The following is a 21477-nucleotide window of genomic DNA, read 5'->3' as shown; positions in this document are numbered from 1 at the left end:
AGAATGACAAAATTGCAGCATAATGGAACTGTGCTTACAAGCAGTGGTATGTCATCTTGCCTTAAGTCAAAATACTTCTTATTTTTTCTAAAGAATAAATTCTATGTGTTTCAAAATTCAGCAACTGTCTGATTTGAGGAGCAGGGTTGAAACAGAAATTAACTGTTTTATTTTCCTTTGAGTGAAGAATAGAGTACCAATATGCATTATGATCAGAGATTGGATTGAGCATGTGCTTCTGACTTCCAGAACAAGCATTCACAGATGATAAATACCACCTATATATTTTGCTTCCAGATGCAATCTTAACATAACCTTAGGAGCATAATATTCCCTTCTTTTACACTGATCTTCAATCTGTGATCTTTGAGAAGAATGCCACCTTTTCCTATTAAGTCTTGTATTTCCACCCATTGTTCAAATCCTGTTGTGTTTGAATCATGCAGATGCTTGTCTGCAAAGAGGATTCTGCACAGCAAATCCTGAGTATATTATGATCCTCAGAGCTTTTTTGGGCCACATTCCTCTGAATCTCAAGATTTTTGAAAAGCCCACCACAGTTCCTAAATATGTTAAAAAAAAAAAAAAAATTTGCAGGCCAGAAATGTAAGCCATAAGTAGCTTTTTGAAGCACTTTTGTTTTTTCCCCTAATTTAAGGTCTGGCAAGCTTGTTTTGGATTGCTTCATGTACAGGAACCAACTTTTTCTTGTTTGGAATTTAAAAGGAATTCAAAGGCTTTAGAAATAGGATCTCAGGCAGCTCATGAAAAGCCATAGGGAGACATGCCAGGATTTAACTGAGCAACTGAGTACACAGTATGAGTTTGGTCATTTAAAATCTAAGCTGCCTGATGAGGACAGCTCAGCTTAACATGATTTTGGAGGGTTGACATTAGTGCTGTGTGGTTTCTGGTGCCAGTAATTTTAACAGATGCCCAAAAATACATTACAGTTAGAAGTTGTGGGGTGAGTGAATTTAGTATCTCTGGCACTTTACCTATACAGCTTAAATAAACTTGGGATGGGGGAACCAACCAAAATACTAACAGTAATGTGAAAGGATTTTCTGTGATTTATCAAACAGGACTTCAACTTATTCACATTTTAGAAGAACATTTCTGTTTCATCTCCCAGACTTCTCCTTGAATTCAGTCAATCTCTGGTGTGGGGCTAAGGAAGTTCAGTCCTTGGGCAAAAAGGACATGAGAAAGAGGTTAGAAAGGTGTTTCTGCTCAGGACAGACAGGAAGAAGAATGACAAAGTTATTGGGCTAAATATGTATTTATTTCTTTTAAAAGTGTTTTAAATGCTATTATCAAAATAGCATTTGTCAGATTCATCTCCATATTAAATTATTCAGGTGATGGCTTGAGATTAGTCTATCAATTCACAGCCTCTCTGTCATAAGTCCACTCTGTCATAAGTAAAGAAGAAAAGAGCAAGGGTGGAGTAGTCCTAATACTAGTTTTGTTCTTTTTAGATTTATATTGAAAATATTTTCCACGTCAAGAATATGTGAAAGGCAGTTTATGACAGGCTGCTAGTTTTGAGGCTTTAATTAATAATGAGTAATTAATTGGAGCACCAGGTATCCCAGAATAACTCACTAGATGGATACAAGACATCATTCTTGCTGAAGGAATACACGAGACATTGTTATACTAAATACACTTAGTTATTAAGGAAATTTCAAATTTAATACTCCTTATACTTTTGAACTTTGTGGCAGGATAAGAAAGATGTAGTTTCTGAATCAAGTAGAATTTTTAATTAAACACATCAACATCTATAGAGGAATAGTCATATCTGTCCTTCCTAATTTTGAAAAATATAAAGGTTTCTCTTTCATCTGATAATCCTAAATGTATGTTTGTGATCTTTACCTTCATTTATTTTAAAAATGTACTTCCTAGTTGAAAATATCTAAACAAACCCCTCTGCATTTACTGTAGATTTAATCTAAGGAAATGTACTAAATCATAAAACGAGCCCCTAAAAAGGTCTTCCTCCATTTTAATTGGAGACTTGCTGTTAGCTTCAAAGGCTTTGGATCAGACACAGAATAGTTGCTGTCTTTCATTTAGTGTTTCAAGGATTTTTCCACAACTTCCTTCTTACTCTTCCCCCCCAGCCCTCCTGAAGAATTCTACTCACAACACAAACATACTGATTAGTCTAGATGTTATTAGTGATGTAAAACTATTGTTTCTGTTGTTAGTGCCGTTAATAGTAGATTCTTATGTACATGGATTTTTAACATTGTTTCTTTTGTTTGCAGTACATATTTTGTTTGCAGTACATAAACCATGGAGACCATTCATTATTTTATGAATCAATTTTCTTTGTAATACTGATGTGATAGTCCATAAGTGTTGTATAATATGCTTATCATTAATACGTTGCAATTTTGGGGTTTGATTTTGGCTATGTGGGGACAAATGGCTAGTGCTTTAAGGGGAACCCATGAAAAACTTGATTCTCCTTTTTATTTAAATTTTGATTGTTACACACTGATGATTTAATAACTTACTCGGATTTAATAGATAATCTCCATCTCACTCCCTGCCCCCTTCTCTATAGGTATTAAGTATTGGAAACATTGTTATCTTATTTCCTTTTGCTCCAGAAGGAATGTATTGCCTTACTAGGTACATGGATATTTCTATTCTCCAACAATGTGTTTATGCTGAAAATAATAAAATAATAATAGTCAATTTATTTTCCTACATGTTAAAATGTTACCTTCCCATCTTATTTCAGTATGAAACAATAGATATTAATTTGTATATTAGATGCCAGATAGACTTTTCTCTCTGTAATAAAAGCATCTGTCAATATGTTATATTTTTTGGAAATATGTTGCTTTCATTTAATATTACAATTTCCTGCGTCACAGACTAAGATAATTTTCTTTATGCTGGTCATCAGTGTTACAGAGTTTAATTCTTTTTGTCCTGATTATTTTTCCTTAGTTTGAATGGAAGTTACACTAAATGTATGAAGCCACAGTTTCCTGAGAATTTTCCATGTCAAACACCAGATGTTACTGTTAAACAGGAATGTCTGTGGTCTTCCAAGAGTACTGATGAAGTGAAGAATTTTGCATTCATTGATGAATATCACATTCAGGTGTAAATACTTTCTCTGTCTGACTGATTGTTCTTTGTTTTCTTTTCCTGAAAGTTCCTCATCTTCCAAATTTGATCAGTTGAACTCCAAGCCGTTTAGTATGGCCTTTATATATACCAGGCTGTATTTTAGAGCCTTGAATCCATTACTGTGGCTGCAACTGAAATTTTATGTCAGTGTTAGTGAAGTTGGCCAGTTTTTGCCAAACCTCTATCCAGTCTTTTTCCCAGCTAATTTGCTTAGCAATTTTCCATATGTTTGCTAGCCTAGCCAGTATCAATCCCTCCCCAGGCTTCCAGTGGGAGAGTAGAGAGTTGTACTGGGTTCTGTCCATGTCACTCCCACCTTATGCATCTTCTCCAGCTGCCCCTTCACATTCAAACTAGGCTACCAAACACTGTAGTGCCACTGTTTGAGAGCAAGGAGGTAGGCTAGACCAAAGCTAGCATCATCTTCAACATCAGAGTAGCAAGTGCAGTGAGCTCAGTTTAACCAGAGTTTTGATTTTGTTCATTCTGGAAGGAGTCTTCTTTTAAGTTCCGTATTGAAATAAACTGCTAGTAACTTTGGCAGTGTTTCACAGAGATATTGTTTATCGCTGACACAAAAGGGCTGTCTCCTTTCAGATTTTGAATTGCTAGTCCAAGAATCTTTCTACCACTCATTTGCATTCCTGTGAGGCTGTATTTCTTAATTTTGTTGCCTGGCTGAACAGTTCAAGTTTGTTAAAGTACAGTCTTGTCCCTAGACAAGGCCCAGACTCAGAAGTGGTGTGATTGCCTTTGATTTGAATGTGCTCATTTCGCTTACTTGATATGCCAGACCAGAATATGGGCAAGCATATCATATTTAGTAAAGCTCAGAGGAAGTTGGTTCACATTTTTGTGAGTGAGACTTGGCTTGGATCTCCAGGTAATTCAAACAAAATGAATATGCTTGTGAGGGTATGATGGATGAAAAGCGGGATGGGAAGAACAGTGCTGTTAGAGTCATATATGCCTGTGGTAGTGGTGTTGTGATGTATTATGCTGCACATACACATGGCTGTACTTCTTCACTCACAGAAAGCTCTATGTTACAGCACTCACAAAAGACAAGCAACTCACAACTTTCATTCCTATTTTAAATGAGTATTTGAGTGATGAGTGATCAGTATGTATCTGGATATGAGTTGCCACAGGAATAATGGAGGAGAATATTAGAAGTAGTCTTGTTTTTATGCTTTCCTTGAAGAAAATACAGGAAAAGTGGCATTAAAAGAGGTTCTCAAGATATTGTGGTTGATTTGGCAACCTTTTGGTGTAGTTTGGTTTGGTTTTTGTTGTTTTGGTGGATTTTTGTTTTTGGTGGTTTGTTCTTTTTTTTTTTAATAAAGGAAGGTCAAGTTACTGATGGCCACAATCTCCTTCTTCAGAATATTGCCCAGGCTCACATACAATGCCTGTGAGGCAGTATATCAGTGCCTAGATAAGTGTATGGTATGAAAATGAGACACTTAGAAATTTGTAGTATGTTTGGAGACAGGAAAAGCTGGACATGAAGGATGACCTGCAGCATAATCAGTATTGCACTGGGCTCTCAGCACTGAAAATTTTAAAGGACATAAAGGAATATTTAAAAGCACAGGGAAGGTTATATGCATGGAGGAGCCTCAAACTAACAGTGATGAGACACACAGGGACCATGTGGCTACTTTTCAGGATGGCTCTTACAAGGACAGAACAGCTTGATCCAACAAGTAATGAAGGTAAATCAGACTGGCTACAGTGACAGTTGATTGACACCTCCAATACTAAGGTAGTGGGAAAGAGTGTAAATTATGAATACTTCACTATTAACCCTTGCACTGAAAACAATAATGGCAGGGAACTAGAATTCCTGACATGTATCATCATCATATAATAAAGATGCCCTCCTGCCACCATGTCTTCAAGATACTTAATGCCATTTACCATCTTTACAGGGATAATGGGGTGTGAGGTACACACATGAGAGTGGTACTTTTCTGTGAAACACTGTTTTTTAACAGCTCAAAGGTATTACCAGTAAAAAAAAAAAAGCACTCAAGTGTTTTGAATGGAAGTTCCAACAGTTACAAAAGTCTGATACCAGTTAAGTACTGCAGGCCCCAGTGAGAATGGTAATGGTGAGCAGAAAATGTCCAATGAGGCTAGAAAAGCTACAGATTTAGGACAGCTAATAAGAGTCAATGTTTTCAGTTATTCTTAATTATTTTGAAGACTGAAGACAGAATCTTTAAATTGTATCTTTTATGTATACATAGGGAAATCAGTTTGTAAAGTTGATCCACATGAAGGGGCAGGGAGATGGATTTGTGCAACCAAATAACAAAGCAAAATGTTTCCTCTGTCTTGTCATCTATCTCTGAATCCTCTGAGAATTCATACTCATTGACCAATTTCAACCAAGCTTCATGTAGCTGGTTTTGAGAGATTTAACTTCCAGCAGGAAGGCTTTTTTTCTGTGGTTGTGAATGTGAGAAATCAGTGAATCCTGGAGGGGAAAATGGCCATAGTTTATTATGTCTTGATCTTGCTTTGAGAAGCACAATAGAGTTGGGACTCTATGATAGTGTGCCAAGTGAATGCACTCCTATCTAGAAGAAAAGTGCAAGAAGACAACATAAGGTAGAATTTACATGAGTTTAAACATTATTTTGGTTGCTTGCTTAGAGAATTTTAAGTGTTAAGATGTCTTTAATGTTATATAAACAAGTGTGATTACTTATGTTAAAGACTAACAGTTCCGTGTGCATTATTAACTGGAAAAACTCTTTCTGTATATTTGCTTTGTAGTGTGACTCAGAATTGCATTGCAAAATCAAAAAAAAAAAGTGATATTTCTGAAAATGAAAACCAGCTGCTGGTGTCTTATGCTCCTTTTATTTTTACAAATGAAACTCTGTCAGTTTTTCATTATATACGTAATGTAAAAATAAAGTACATTATTCTGATTTCTTTCCATTTCTCCTGTCCAGGTAAGTTTTTAAAGTGCCCAACTAAGTACTAAGAAATTGATACTTACAAAAATCAAAAATATAAAACAAAAGTTATGAAATTAAGCAGGCTCTTTCAGCTCATTAGGAAGCCCATCAATCTGTCGTTAACACTGGAGAACAGTGTTAGAAGAAAAGTGTTAGAGCCACAGTTGCCTGAAACTGTAGAAGATGTTCCTGAATTATTGGAATTCTGTTTAAAAAAAAATCTCATGTATTGGGATGCCAATGAACATAGCTGCTAAGACCATCCATGTGAAAAGGTTTTAGCTTGGTAAAATGACAGCATAAGTTTACAGCACATTGCACCTCTCTGGCAATATTGGTAAGTAAGACAAAGTATTGGAAACTGGAGGTAACTAGTGACTTAATGGAAATATAATGACATTAAATTTCTAGTGGTGATGATCTGTTTTTTCTTGGGTTTGAAATTCAAATAACTGCCAAATGATTGGAGTGGTTCAGTGGTTGCACTAGGGAAACAGCATGCCAGAGTTAAGTAATAATAATGTAATAGCCTAGAAGATACCAGAGAGCCTCTAAGCATAAAGGTTCTGTGTACCATATAGTGAAATACCAGCTACAAAATGTGAACACCCAGGATTGCCATCCATTTTACATCCATTCTCTGCTGATATGCTCAAGTAATACCAGGAATTACATGTGTATCTGACATGTATTTATCTTAGAGTAGGTCTCAAAAGCATTAAGTCAATAGACTTCATGATGGAAAATCTACATTCTGGTGCCAGAGAACTGGCATGTTTATCTCTGATGTTTTAATAGTTTTTCAGTAAACTGAACTTGTATTTCCATTGTCTTTTTCTGAAAAAGTTTGAAAGACATATATATTAAAAAAAAAAATCTGTTTTCAATCATGCACGCAAATTGCCATGTGGTATGCCAAGAAATGCTGTCTTGAGTAGCATATTATTACATGGCCTAACCCTGGTTCTTGTGTGCAGTGCTTGTGAAGTCTTTTAAGTCATCTGTACCTCCAATTCCCTCTCTCTTAGTTCCTTCAACAGTGCTTTGAACAGAAGTACGTCTCTCCTGAGAGTTTTATCTGAAGACATTAACTTGACAATACTTTAGTCATATATAGGTGTGTTCCCTGGTGGTAGTACTTGGAAATGGAAAGGTCTGAGCAAGACAAGGTTTGTCCACAGGGATAACTTTTCCTTTATGTTATAAATTATCTGAAACACACCTGATTAAAGTGGCACTTGTTTTTGAAATGTTAGCTAGTTTTAAAGCATTACATTTGTTTTAAATTTGAAGAGCTCAAGTATGTCTACTTTCTCTGCTATAAACTTAAGTTCATATGTGCTTTTACTTACAGTGCAGTATCAGGCTGCATCTGAATGGTTTGAGGTTTGAGCATCTGTTTTAAAGTGAAATATTTTAAGGATATCTCAAGATTACATCCCTTATAGTTGGATACAGAGTTTTGTCAGCATATTGATGTCATAGGGAGAGTTATGAATATCTCAGTTCTGAAACTTCTTTGGTTCGTCCAAGATAGAATATTTTGAACTTTGTGGTTCAGTATAACAGTTTTAATAATACAGAGCTCATCCCTGTATCACCATTTTAGTTGCTACCATGAGCTCCACTCAATCTTTGGACAAGCACGTGGTACACAGCTGACTCATGGGAGTTCAGATGCATTCAGGTTAAAGTGAAGTCAGAGAACTGTTTGCTGATGTGTTTACAGCACTGCCTGAGTGTTGTTGCTGTCCTTTGTGTTTCTGCTCTCTTTTCTATAACAAATAAATAATAAATTTTAAATATTTTTCTAAAAAAATTGTTCTTTCAGATTTATTTTTTTATGTTATCTAGCTTAACTCTCTATTCAGAGTTAATAAACAACTGCCTGTTTTATAAACTTTTTCAGACCCTCATTCAAGATGGCAAATTACAAGAAATTATCTCAACTTCACTTTTTTGTGGAAGTCAGTTGTGGTTTCAGATCTGATACATAGTTGGTGTCCAAGTAATTTGTTGATGATATTTTCTCCAAATTTCATTTTCTTCTCTTAAGACTATGTGAATTTTGTGGCAAAGAACTTTCTCTTTCTCACAGCTACTGCCTGTTTCCAAGATGTATTTTATTTCTGTTCCCCCTGAAGTACATATTTTCTTTCAGGGCCTCTATTTCATTTTACTTTGCTTTACAGTTTAATCTCTCAGTATGATTGTCTCTTGCCTTTTTGGGTTGGAATGTTTGCATGTTTTTCTTATGTGGGGTTTGGGTGGGGGTTTTTTTGTTCCATCTATGCTCTCTCCCAAAATTGTTCATGCATTTTGGCAAGGTGCCATATTGTATAGCAGTACTGTGCCTCAATTGTTCAAATGTCAAAATATATGAAAGGCATGTATTTATAGAAAGCTATGTATTTTAAAAAAGCAAAAACTTGTAGATTTTATACTGCTATACTTTGCGTATTTGATTTTACATTTGTATAAGTCAGAACTGCATGAATTTTATCCTAGTTGATTGTCCTGGATGTACAATTTAAATTATGTAATTTTTTTAGACTCTAACTTAGGGAGTGCTCCCTTCACAACTGTTTTCCACTTGGAATTTGTCCACAGTTTTCTACAGCATAAAATAATCAGCATTCTCCTAGGTTTTATTAAACGCTAGCAGTGGTTTCAGTGTTAGTAAGAATTAGACCATCACAACTCAGGAAGGAGTTGTCACAGAGCTCACTTTATCTACTCTTTCATAACCTTAAGAAGTTGTTTGTTTGTTTTTTTAATGTGAGCATTATTTGTGTGGGATGCCAAATTGAGATGATTATAGACACATAGCCTTACTAGCCTTGGAAAAAATGAATATGAGTTAGAAGCATTTTAATTTTCTCACAATCTTGCTGTTTCTACTTACACCTAGAGTTGACCCTGTTCTCCATAAGGAAATAATCAAGAATCCATGCCTACTTTAATCTTGACTTTTTTCTTCTGACTTTTATTTCTTGAAAAAATCATAGGAATTGGTTTTTTGCATAAAGAGAAAAAGGAAAGAAGTGTAGAAGATTAAGTACATAATTTGTACTTGGGCAGGTCTGGGGTTTATGCCAAGCTCTGCTGTAGATCACTCTGGTAGTTTGGGATGAAAGACTACACTTTTCTTTGACCATTTCTGAATCTGAAAAATAAGCATTTACTTCACACTTCTTTGCCTGCCTCAATTAATTGTGACAGGTTAGTCCAAAGGAACTCTGTTGACCCATTAATACTCATATTAACATGTGAACATCTTAAAATGCTTAGATAGTAGGTACTTTTTATCATAGTAAATAACAGCAAATAATCTATTTTTGTTTGAATCAATTAACTATTTGGAATCTTATTTTAAAAGAAGAGGAGGAATGATAGAAACATGTTTATACATCAGATTTCTTTTTGATAAAAGACAAACCAAAAAACAAGACAAGACAAACTTAATGTGGAAAAAAATTAATTGAAGTGAACAAATCTATTGGGAAAAGACATTCTGTTGGACCAAATGAATGTCTGTCCCAAATCTATTTGGTCCAGACATTCAAATAAAATTACAGCAAGTGTAAGTACCTTGATAGTATTTAGAAGACTCTCATGCTGTTCTCTGGTGCTGGATTCAAGAGTCTGTGGTAGGCAGTGATGAGTTGAGTCAGTGCTGCTGCTGGCAGCCCAAGCTCAGATAGATTTTTAAGACTTCTGCCTTCTACTCTGTGCAGTTTTACATATGAGCAAAACAATTGTGCATATTACCATGTCTTCAGTTTCATAATGCTCTTCATAATGTTTTATGCTGGGTTTGCATGGCAAGATTCTGGTAAATGGGTGGGCTATAGGGCTGGCTTCTGTGAGAAGGGGCCAGAAGCTTGCCCTGTGTCTGATGGAGCCAATGCCATCCAGCTCCAGGACGGACCCACCACTGGCCAAGGCTGAGCCCTTCAGTGATGGTGGCAGCACCTCTGGGATAACAGAGTTAAAAAGGAATGGGGGGGGGGAATGCACAGGAGCAATTGCAAACAGGGAAGAGAGGAGAATATATGGGAGAAATAGCCATGAAGAAGAAGGGGAGGAGGTGCTTCAGGCACTGGAGCTGAGGAGGGTGCAGCAGTGACAATGTGTGAAAAGCCCCCCATTCCCTATCTCCCTGTGCCACTGGGGTGGAGGAGGTAGAGAAAATGGCAAGTGAAATTGAGCCTGGAAAGAAGGGAGGAGTGGAGAGAAGGTGTTTAAGATTTAATTTTTAGATCTCGTTACCCTATTCTTATATCATGGGCAATAAATTATTACTTCCCCAAGCTGAGTCTGTTTTGCCCGTTGTGGTACTTGGTTAGTGATCTCTGCCTGTCCATATCTCAACTCATGAATCTTTCCATGAATCTTTCATTGTATTTCTCTCCCTTGTTCTGCTGAGGAGGGGAGCAATGAAAACAGCTCACTGGTCACCTAGCACCCAGCCGATGTTGACCCACCATGGTTTTCAAGATAAAGTAAATATCCAAATACTTCCATGCTTGAATTACCATGATAAAAGAAAACAATGTAAATTAATATAAGCTGTGGCAAGCATTGAAAAGAATAATAAGCAAGTTTTCTTGTGTATTTGTTTTGTAAGAAATTGTTCAGTTTTAATTCTGTAGTTCTATCACAGAATATTGTCTTGATGAGTTTTTGCAAAGGTTTTAGATCTGTTAAGACATGTTTTTTATCTTCTAATGAAAATTTTTCATCAGCCTACTTTAAAAACTGTATATTGTCCAATTAAAAAAAAAATCTACTGAAACTTGGACAATTTCCTGAGATCCATAAAGAATTGATTTCCTTAAGAACTTCTCATCTGTCATGCTATTAAGCTTTTATAACTGCTACTTTATAACACCTGTACGATCATTTTGGTGTTATGTTGAAAATAGTTAAAGCTTGAGTGAAAACAAAGTAGTAGATTATTATAAAAGTGAGAGGTTTTGGCAGATTTGTGATCATTTGTCATCATTAATGTGAGACACAATCAACTACCAACCCCTTGCTGTCAGGACCTGAGATAGCAATGCTGCCATGAGTGATACCATTAAACACTTGCTTCCCATACCAAAATCTTCACCATGTCTGAGGCCACAAATCACATGCTGTATGCCTTAGACATAAAGCAAGAGAGAGAACTAGCTAAGTTTCACAGTCAGAAAGTAACTTCTTTCTTGTTCAAAGTCTTGTTCCAAAGTAGTATGAGGTCATGGTATAGACTTGGGTGGCAGCCATGATTTGGCATCTTCAATCACCCTGTGATTTCACATTAATCACGTTTGCTGTTATGAAGGACAGCTGTAACTAGTTAGAGTTTTGTAAAGAATGTGTGTATTAACAGGTTTTCTGTTTGTTTGGTTGGTTTTTGCTGTTTTTTAATAGAGCAGTCTTCTCCCAAGCTGCTAAGAAAGGGTATTGCAATGACATCTTCTTTGGCCCAGAATTGGGTGTTACCTTTTCTATCCTTTCTCTAGTTAGTATTGACTTTTTTTTTTTTCCTCCTTCTTAAATTCAAGGTGTTGTTAACATATGAAATTAAACTCCACTTCTAGATAGTTTAGAAACTTGTATAACATTCTCCAAGGTTGGTTTCTAAAGCATGTTTTTTCCATGTACTGCTTACTTCCCAGTGGGGTGTCTTATGTCTCCATTTGAATGTCATTGTTTTAAATAAGTGACTAATGACTGATGCAGAGCCACAAAGCATTACCAGTTTGGTAGCATCCTCGACCTGGTTAAACTCTAGTTGTCCTTACAGCAGAATATGCTTCTAAACTTGCATTGTGAATCTCAAAACTTGGATTGTGAATCTGCTTTTATCTTCACAAGTTTGTAATGCCCATTCTCTTCACAGTCATTGCCACTATTTGCCAAGTTTGTCTCTTATGTGGGGCTTACATGTGTGTTTGATAATAGATGTTTTTTATATTATTTACAGAAAAAATGCATTATTTACCAAGATAGAGTAGACTGTCTTCAGGTGGTTTAACTGTAGCCAACAGCAAGTGCCAGGCAGCTGCTCACTCACTTCTGCACCAGCAGGATCAGGGAGAGAATTGGAAGGATAAAAGCTATAAAATTCACAAGCTGAGATAAAGACAGTTTAATAGAGAAAGCAAAAGCTGTGCACAATAGCAAGGCAAAACAAGGAATGAATGCAGGCTTCCTATGCCAATCAGGGGTTCAGTCATCTCCAGGAGAGCAGGACCCTATCAGATGTGGCAGTGACTTGGAAACAAACACCATCACTCCAAATGTCCCCTTCATTCCTCTTTTTACCCCCCATGTCATGTACTGACTATGATGTCAGATGCTCTGAAATATCCCTTTGGTCAGTTGGAGCCACTTGTCCCAGCTGTGTCTCCCTCCAACCTCCCGTGCCTTCCTCACCAGTGTGGCAGTACAAACAGCAGGAAAGGTCTTGGTTATGTGTAAGCCCTGCTGAGCAATAGCAAAAACATTGTATTATCAACCCTGTGTTCAGCACAAATCTAACACACAGCCCCATACTGGCCTCTGTGAAGGAAATTAGCTCTACCCCAGCCTCAACCAGCACAGTAACTCTAAAATTTCTCACTGCAAAGTGTGACTGTACACTGCTCTGTTGCTTTGTTCACTTCCCAGCGCCTCGGTTGCACACTGAAGGAGGAAGAATGTTCCTGTAGAAAGTACTAGCACATTCTTGCATAAAAAATAAGTAGTGCAAAATAATACAAGAAGGGGGGAAAGTGTTCTTGATTGTAAAGACAGTTGGCATTTCTTTGACAGTTGGCATTTCCTTGTTAAGTTTTTTTTCTGTATTGTCTGTATTTCTAAAATGTTTTATATACTGGAAAATACTTGAGGGAAAATAAATTGAGCATGGGCTGTGCCAAAAAAAAAAAAAAAAACCCAAACCAAAGCAAAACCAAAAAACCCATACACAGAAAAATGAGAAATTTGAGAGAATGTGAATATCGTATTGTGTGTTTGTTAACTGGTGGCTATCAGTGTGAGTAGTGTTTGTGAAGTATTTTGCTCCAAGGAAAAAAATGTAGTTATTCCATATGGATTGGCCTATATATGCTTAAAGCCTTTCTATAAATACTTGAATTAAAAGACACCAGATGTTGCACAGAAGCTGCTGCTGCTGCTTTCTGAACGTCATGGTATATTCTTTCAAAACCCACAGGAAGTAGCTGAGGGGAAAAGTGTATTAATTAAGTTCAGAAATAGATTTTCCAGCTATAGGAAAATCTCCAAAGAAAATACCATATAATCTTCAAAAATGTGAGCTCTCTGTCCTAAGAATCTGGTGGCAGCATGCAGCACTGTCACATGGGAATCAAAATTCAGATTTCAAGTTCTTAGAGCTAAACTAGCCTGGAAATAAGCCAGTTTGTGGCCCTTGGAAATGAACCCATCTTTTGACCTGTCCCCTCTGGCCAGTGTTCATAGTTTTGTAGACGGTCTTCAGAGAGAACATTTTTCCAGTTTCTCTTGACCTGAAGAAATAATGTAGCAGAGACTTGAGGGGAAAGTACTAGAATTCCCAGATGCTCTACACTTCAAACTTGAAATATGGCTGACCACAGAGTCATATTTTATAAGCTCTAAAACTATGGCAAAAGAATTACAAAATGGCATTTGCTTTCCACTGGTTGAGGAAGAAGATCTATGGCTGACAAACCAATTAAATGTTTCTGCATTTAGAAATACTGACTCTGGTGTATTTTTAGTGCCGCCTTTTGCTCTGTTTCCTTCAGAGCACAGCACTGTGACTCATGGGAAGTGTCTCATCTCTCTTTATGCAATGGCTATGTAACTGTTTATAGTCAGATCGTTCTGCTGGAAGAAAATGGACATGCAAACAAGTAACATTCACTACTGAGCAGTCTTACCTGGATCACGTCAGCTGCTTTAAGTGTGAATTGCTGATGTATTGGGTATCGTGTGTGTCGTGGTGGTTTGACCCTAGCCAGCAACTAAGCACCCAGCAGCTGATCACTCACCCTACCCTTGTGGGATGGGGAGAGCATCCCAAGTGCAGAAGTCAGAAAAACTTCTATCTTAAGATAAAGACATTCAAGGAAGAAAGCAAAGCTGTATGTGCAAGAAAAGGAGAAGAAGGAATTTATTCAGCACTTCCCATCGGCAGACAGATCTTTAGCCACATCCCAGAGAGCAGTGCTTCACTTCATATAATGGCTACTTGGGAAGATAAATGTCATAACCACAAACGTCTCCCCATACCTTTTTGTTACCTCAAGCTTTTATTGCTAAGCATGACTTGAAAAGGACTTGATATCCTCTTGGTCCATGTGGATCAGCTGTACCAGGGGTGTTCCTTACCTGTGGTAGGGGCAGAGCAAGAAACAGAGAAGGCCTTGATGCTTTGCAAACACTGCCCAGCAGTAACTAAAACACTGATGCGTTACCAGCTCTAAAATGTTTTAGTCACAAATCCAAAGCACAGCACCATTTTGTCTACTATGAAGCATGTTAACTCCATCCCAGGAGAGAGCCAGTACCACTTCTACTCATTGTTATATACCAAGTAACACCTGTGGCTTGGGCTCCATCTGCTGTGGTGATTGCTTAGGACAGGAGAGGCAGCGTGCTCTGTTGAGTTGATGGCACCAAAATCAGCTTAGTTTGGGTCACAGGGCACTTGTCTGGTTCTTTATGAATATCACCCTCTGTTGATTCTGGTGGCTTCTGCTGTGATATTTCCATAGCACAAAACTGAAATCACAGACACAATTTGAATATAAATCCATTGCAATACCACCAGGAGTAAGAGAAAAAGGTATGTCTTTTGTATGTCTTTTCCACTCTCTTCCAGAGAATTCCACTGCAGGCTTTAAGAAATCTTCCTGATAAAGGTGTGTTTTACAAATCCGTTGGAGCTACTTTTCCTCCTTTCAAAAAAGAAGATAAGAAAAAAGGAAACAAACAAACAAACAATCACACATTAAAAAAATCAGAACAGAAGACAGCTGTCTTTGGAAAAGTCTTAGATACCATTCATTTTGTTTTTCAAGCAGAGTGATGACAAGAACCTGAAAATGAGACCTTTTACAATGTGTCATACCTGTGATTTCCAGTAGCAAAAAGAAGTCAGAAAAGAATCAATTCCTTCTTTTCTCTCTTTTTTTTTTTTTTTTTTTATTTAAGCAAGAAGATCATATTTCTTGTTTGAGTCAGTTTGCAGAGTTCCAGTATTCTACCACGTCAAATTTAAGGTTATTTGTCTTTATGGTCAAATTAGACCTTGCCTTTCAGTGGTTTTCCTACCACTGGTTTTCAGTGGTATTCCTTCAATGTCATGTTATGTCATTTTGCCATCTTTTATGGGATCAATACTATAATTCTTGCAAGCTGTTGCATTCCTTCAAGCAGAATGCCTTCTACCAGTATGATGTTCTTTATTCAGTGAGTTCATTAATTTTCTTTGCTCTTATATGAAATAGTAAATATAAAATCAGTGAATGATGTGTCTGTTATGCTTTAAAGAAAACAGAAATCATGTTATCCCTATTCAGTACCTGAGAAATATCACATGTTGTTCATCTGCCATGTTTCTGTCAGTGTTTAGGCAGCCAGATTTTAATGCATTTAGAATGATGGTAATACATGGAAAATGAAATACTTGTTAGTGTCATAAGCTTTCCTCTTGTTCCTAGTGAGAATCACATTAGTATGCGTTGTAGCATAACTGACACAGACCTGTGTAGATTGACTGTTCTGTTGACTTCATGCCTTTGAATATTTCTTGTGCAGCCAAACTGTACTGCAGCTGAGCGAGCCATGGCAAGACTTGCAACACATCCCACCTTGAAGCCCAGATTTGTTGAACTTAAAGGTATGAAACATTTTATTGATTTTTTTTTTTTTTTATCTATAGCTTACTGGTCTATTACCTTGTTAATGTATATTTCTGACATGAACAACAGTAAAAAGCCCACAAAAACTAAAAGCTTCTCTAATTAGCCTAACTAGCTGTAGTGAACCAAGCCATAATCTTCAAACCATTTATATGGGTTTATATGTGACAGTATACAACATGACATTTATTTAATATAGGGTGTTGAACAAACAGAGCTTATAACAGGAATTCTAAAAATCAAATAGATGTAATGGAATGTTTCTAAATTAAAAAGGAACATAAATGGATCATTTCGACTGGCTTTTCAAAGGCATCTAAAAGGTTTTACAAATCACTTTCTTAATTTTCCCTGAAAACTGTCCTCAGAATCCTTAGGGTATCTTTCCTGGTTCTGTAGGATTTCTCTTGTTCTCTTGAAATTGGAATTTTCCACCTAAAATTAATGTTTAAAAGGATAAAGTATTAGTAGTAATGTCACAAAGTTACTTCATTAATAACAGAGCATATCAAATACGCATTTAATTATATATGAACTAATTAATATTAGTTTGGAATTTTACACACAAAGTAGTGCCCTAAGTGAACATGATTATCAGCTGCAGATTATTTTTGAATGAGAAGTTCTGGTTTAATCCAAATTTCATAGTATATTTATTGATAATATTTTCAGGGTTTTTCCTTCACTTTTGTTGATACTGTATTCTAAGGTATCTCTTGTCCCATGTGTTTGGTAAATACTTCATAAGGACATTCAAAATATGCTCAATACAATACATAGAAATTACAAAAATGTTTTATTATATAAAAATAACTTACATAAATTCATATGTAGCTGCAACAAAATATTTTTCTGCCCCTTGTACAGCTGCTGTTAAAGAGTTTAAGGATGCAAGAAAGACCCCAGACAAAGACACTCCTATGAAAAAGGATCAGTCAGAAGAACAGCCTAAATCAGCACAACATTACAATAACAGCTTGGATGACCAAACGTATAAGCGGCCTCAAAAACAGCAAGGATGTGAAAGCAAAACAAAATCAGGCATGAAAGTAGAAACTGACAAGGTGGTCGAAGAGCTCTGTGAGAGTGAATCTGAACAGAAAACTCTGGAAGTGGAGAGAGTGTGTGTTCCAGAAATGCAAACAGTTACTCAAAACAAAACAGAAAAGAAACCTGACTATCAAAAAAGGAAAGAAAATATGAGTATGAACAAATTAAATGAAATAAATGAAATAATTGATGATAGTGACCAAGAGCATCCCAATGAAAAGGAATACTTTGATGATAGTACTGAAGAGAGGTTTTATAATGAGTCATCAGACTCTGACAGTGACAGCAATGATGACTTCTTCATTGGAAAAGTAAAAAAGAAGAAAAAAGTAGCAGCAGTTAATAATTTTTCTTCAATAAAAGAAAAGAGTAGTGTTCAGAAAAATGTAATGAAAGCAGAAAAGAGCACAGTGTCTGGGACAGCACAAGATTTGATCATGGAAGAGAGAAAACCACTTGCAAAAGCAAGCAAGCTAGAGTCAGTGTTCTGCAGTTCTTTGTCTACCACCAATCAGAAATCTCAGAACAGAAGGTAAACCTTTTCCCCATGTTATGTTCTCCATTCATTCCCTCCTTCATGGCAGTGGAAAGGGTTGTGATTTCTAATAATCCTTACTAAACAAAGAGAATTTCAGCCCATTAAACCTTAGAACATTTTCACAGAAACTACTCACTAGTCTTCTTAATCTTTCTTAACAATGTCTTATATTCTTATACAGTAGCATTGATTTATGCATAGGATTCCTAACTAGATCTACACGCAAATTCAATCACTTCTGGATACTTCTCTTTCTACTTCTTTATTAACATGGGTGGAGCAGTATTGAAGAAGCTTGCATGTTATGTTTGAAGTTATTCCATGAGTGTTTTGGTGATGATGATTCTTTATTCACAGGTGTTTGTAATCTTACAATTTTATTGAAAAATCTTTTTTTTTTTAGAAATACTAAAGACCAGCCTCTCAAAAAGGAAAGAACAGGTATGTATTACTTAACCTGGTAAAATTAGGAGAGAAAAAACATTTTGAAATTTTGTTGCCTCTGCAGTCTATTCATGATGGGATATATTTGTTTCTTTTCAAGTTTGTGGCACATATTTTAACATTTGTTGTTAAAATGGTAAAACTGTTCAGCTTTCATTTTAATCTGTGGATATTGTCTGCTATTTTCTATTTTCTCATATTAGAAATACTTAACATAATGTTTACACTGGAAAGTGCTTTTCTGTCTGTCAAGCAGTTAGTATTACTTGTGCACAGGTAAAAGTACCAGATTGTTGTATGTAACTAGTACCTTATCTCATAAGTAATTTCTGCAATAGCTCCTGAATATGGAATATTTTATTCAGTTTATATTCTGTGGTACCATTTTGGAGTTCATTAGACTGAGGATGTAATTCCAGTCATACTGAGTTACATTGTGTAAGTCATTGGTTTATTGTGAAGAAAAGGTTTACATTCTGTTGAATGTTTGTCTACACAAATTTAGAGTGTAGTCAGTATTAATAAATCTTAACTATCTGCAGTCTACTGAGTGGCAATTTATCAGGCTGCAAGATGAAGAAATCTTGCTGTGAATATTCAGATGACTGTTCCCCATGAAATTTTTGAAAATATCTGCAATCCCAAGGTAGTTTGCATACTTTTATAAAGGTTCCTGAAGTAGTTAATGTTTTGTTTTGTACTTGCACAGGTTTTCTTAAAAATGAAACAAAGCTCAAGAAGAAACCATTTGTAAAAGCTTCAGGGGGTATTAAATGCAACAATAATAAAGCATCTTTGGAGCAGCCTCTTCATCCTTCATGGGAAGCAAGCAGGAGACGCAGAGAGCAAATGTCTCAAATTACAGCATTCCAAGGGAAAAAGATTAAATTTGATGACTAAACTATGTGTAAATGGAGGTTCAGAAAACAATTGTGCTGTTTGAACATCTTTGTTATACTGTCCATATCCTTTGCAACCTACAAATTTGCAACTATTATTTACCATCGTAGAATGTCAAGATTGTTTCGTTCATTCTTTGTGCTGTCTGTTGATTAATATAATGTGTAACCAACCATTTGGTGCTGGTTCATAAATCCCATTATGTAGTGCCACTATTCATGAAATATACCCTAACATGATAAAGGGTTTTTTAGGAACATAATTTGTGCCCTGTAGGAATAGTACAGATTCTTTGGATGGGGGTTTGGAAGGCATTTTTTTGTATGTAAAAAAATGTACTTTATATGAGAATTTGGTTGTCAAAAGAAAGGTTCTATATTGTCACATCTCAACTGAGACAAAGTTAAAGATTCTTGAACTTGAAGAGACTTCAAAAATTTATCAGTGTATTGGGTAGCTGGAAAAGTCAATCAGTTTTAAGCATAATATGAAAAATTCTGGGGAGAATAAAATACTGTGCTTTTAAATTGTGATCTCTGTCCTCTGATTATACTGCCAATTTGAAGAAATGAAGAGGTGTCTTTAATACTTTGTTCTGGTAGTTATGTCTGGATTCTTCAACATGTGTGTCTTGCGCTTTCTGAAAGAATGTGAAAACATGAAAAAGCTTTGTACACTAAGAAACATTTGACTTTTAAGTGCCAGTCTGAACTGGGAGTTCATCTGATTAGAATATAACAAAAAAAGTTCAGTGAATATGCTTCAGTTGCTTTTCCTACTACCTCATTGAAAGAAATTCTGAACATGTAATTAATCTTTAATAGTGTTGTTTATTTAAATATAGTTAACCTTTCATAATCAAATTAATTCATAAACGTAATGAATGACTGGACTGTACTATTCATGTAGCATTTTGAGATGCTTAAGGAAAACCCTGCATCACCCCAAAAGCCCATCTAACCTAGTATCTTTGAAAGCAGTCAAAAAGGGAGCTTTAAGGACAGAGGGAGCACACAGTGATACATCATGCAACATCCATCTCTTCAAGCTTCCAGTTTTACAGATCAGCAACATCTTGTGATATGGTAGCTTATGGTATCTAATAATCCTTGATCAGTTTCCTTTCTTCATATTTGTCTGCTCTTAAATCTCTGCAAACTTACAGAATATGTCATCCCTTAAGGTGTAGATGGCCTTCCAACGTACTGCAATCTGAAAAAGCCTTTTTCTGTGTCTCAGCCAAAGCCATCAGGCTTCTGGGCTGCATTAGAAAATGTTGCCAGCAGTATGAGGAATGAGGATACTTATCCTGGACTAAGCACAGGTAATGGTACATTATACACGTCCCATCTAGTGTTAAGTTCTTGAAGACTAAACCTTCAAGTTGGTCTGTTCTGTATTAATATTTAGGCATGGTCTGCCCCACTTGGTTAGGCTTTCTTTTCTATATAATGAACAAATGTCAGTTTATGTAATACTGTCTTTAATGGCATTGCCTCCCAGAGGAATGAGAAATGCAAACGACCTTTCATTTCAAAGTGGTTCTGTTGCTGTTATTTTCACTGTTCCATATGGAACAGTAATGAAGGCCAAAAGCTTCAAAATAAAGCACAGAAACGTGTTTACTGTGGTTTTGTAGGGTTATATTTCGCAGAAGAAGCCATGCATTGACCTGCTTTCTACAAACTTCAAGATTTTCAGATGCAAATGCTAATCCTTAAATCTTTAAGTAAAATAAGTAAATAAATCCTAGATGAATGCCACACCAAACAAAGGTTTGGTATGTGACTTCTCTACTTCTTACAGTGTAAGAGAAGAGAAATGTCTTTTGGTAGGTGTTGTAACAGTTTTTCATGGACTGCTTACCTTTCTTTTAGCAAATGAGGATCAAAAACTTAAAGATTGCAAATAGTTTGGAAAAAAACTCAAGACTTTAAGGAGACAATGTTCTAAAGTGCTTTTTTGCATGTGCTTAAAAGATCTAGGAGCTGTGATTTGTGGCCACAGAATTCTCCCTGAAGGAAGCCTGACTTAACAAAACATCCCTTTTTTTTTTTTTTTTTTTTTTTTTCAAAAATATTCTGAGCTCTTACTTTAACGAAAAGAAAAAAAGATAACATACACTGAACATGAATGGGAGAAGAGAGATTAGGATACTGGCATTACTTCATATTTTAATAAGTTACTGCTACTTTCTGCTGGTGCTTAGTGACTCACCTGGATCACAGCCTCAATACATTATACAAACGAGGAGTGATGGTGGGGACTTGATAATATCTTTTATGTGTAACTGGGCAATTTGTTTATGAACTGATAAACCCAGTGAACTTGCCTGGAGGTTGTTGATAAAGTTTCGAATGTTTTCTCTTCATAGTAACAACATAACATTTTCAGCATATATGTGATTTTAACTTATATCATATCTGTAGCATTGTTTAGACAGAGACCTTTCACAAAGTACTAGCAATTTATTTGTATAATGACATGGGAAATTATTTCTTTCTGTGAT

At 36.0% G+C, this 21477-nt stretch overlaps 1 protein-coding gene across 4 annotated transcripts in view; it reads left to right on the top strand.

Annotated features, from left to right (window-relative positions):
- Positions 1-19561, top strand: part of SRFBP1 (serum response factor binding protein 1) — a 67883-nt gene extending 48322 nt beyond the window's left edge. For all 4 annotated transcript variants that reach the window (XM_053932234.1, XM_053932236.1, XM_053932237.1 and 1 more), the window contains exons 5-8: positions 15933-16014; positions 16904-17618; positions 18028-18065; positions 18778-19561. In XM_053932234.1, the coding sequence (XP_053788209.1) occupies positions 15933-16014; positions 16904-17618; positions 18028-18065; positions 18778-18968 (1026 nt within the window). In that variant the 3' untranslated portion in view covers positions 18969-19561. The remainder of the gene's footprint in view (positions 1-15932; positions 16015-16903; positions 17619-18027; positions 18066-18777) is intronic.
- The last annotated feature ends 1916 nt before the right edge of the window (positions 19562-21477 follow it).

Source organism: Vidua chalybeata, chromosome Z (genome assembly GCF_026979565.1).
Source record: "Vidua chalybeata isolate OUT-0048 chromosome Z, bVidCha1 merged haplotype, whole genome shotgun sequence".
Lineage (NCBI taxonomy): Eukaryota > Metazoa > Chordata > Aves > Passeriformes > Viduidae > Vidua > Vidua chalybeata.
The sequence above is the reverse complement of the archived record's forward strand: the minus strand, read 5'-3'. Positions and strand labels throughout refer to the sequence as shown.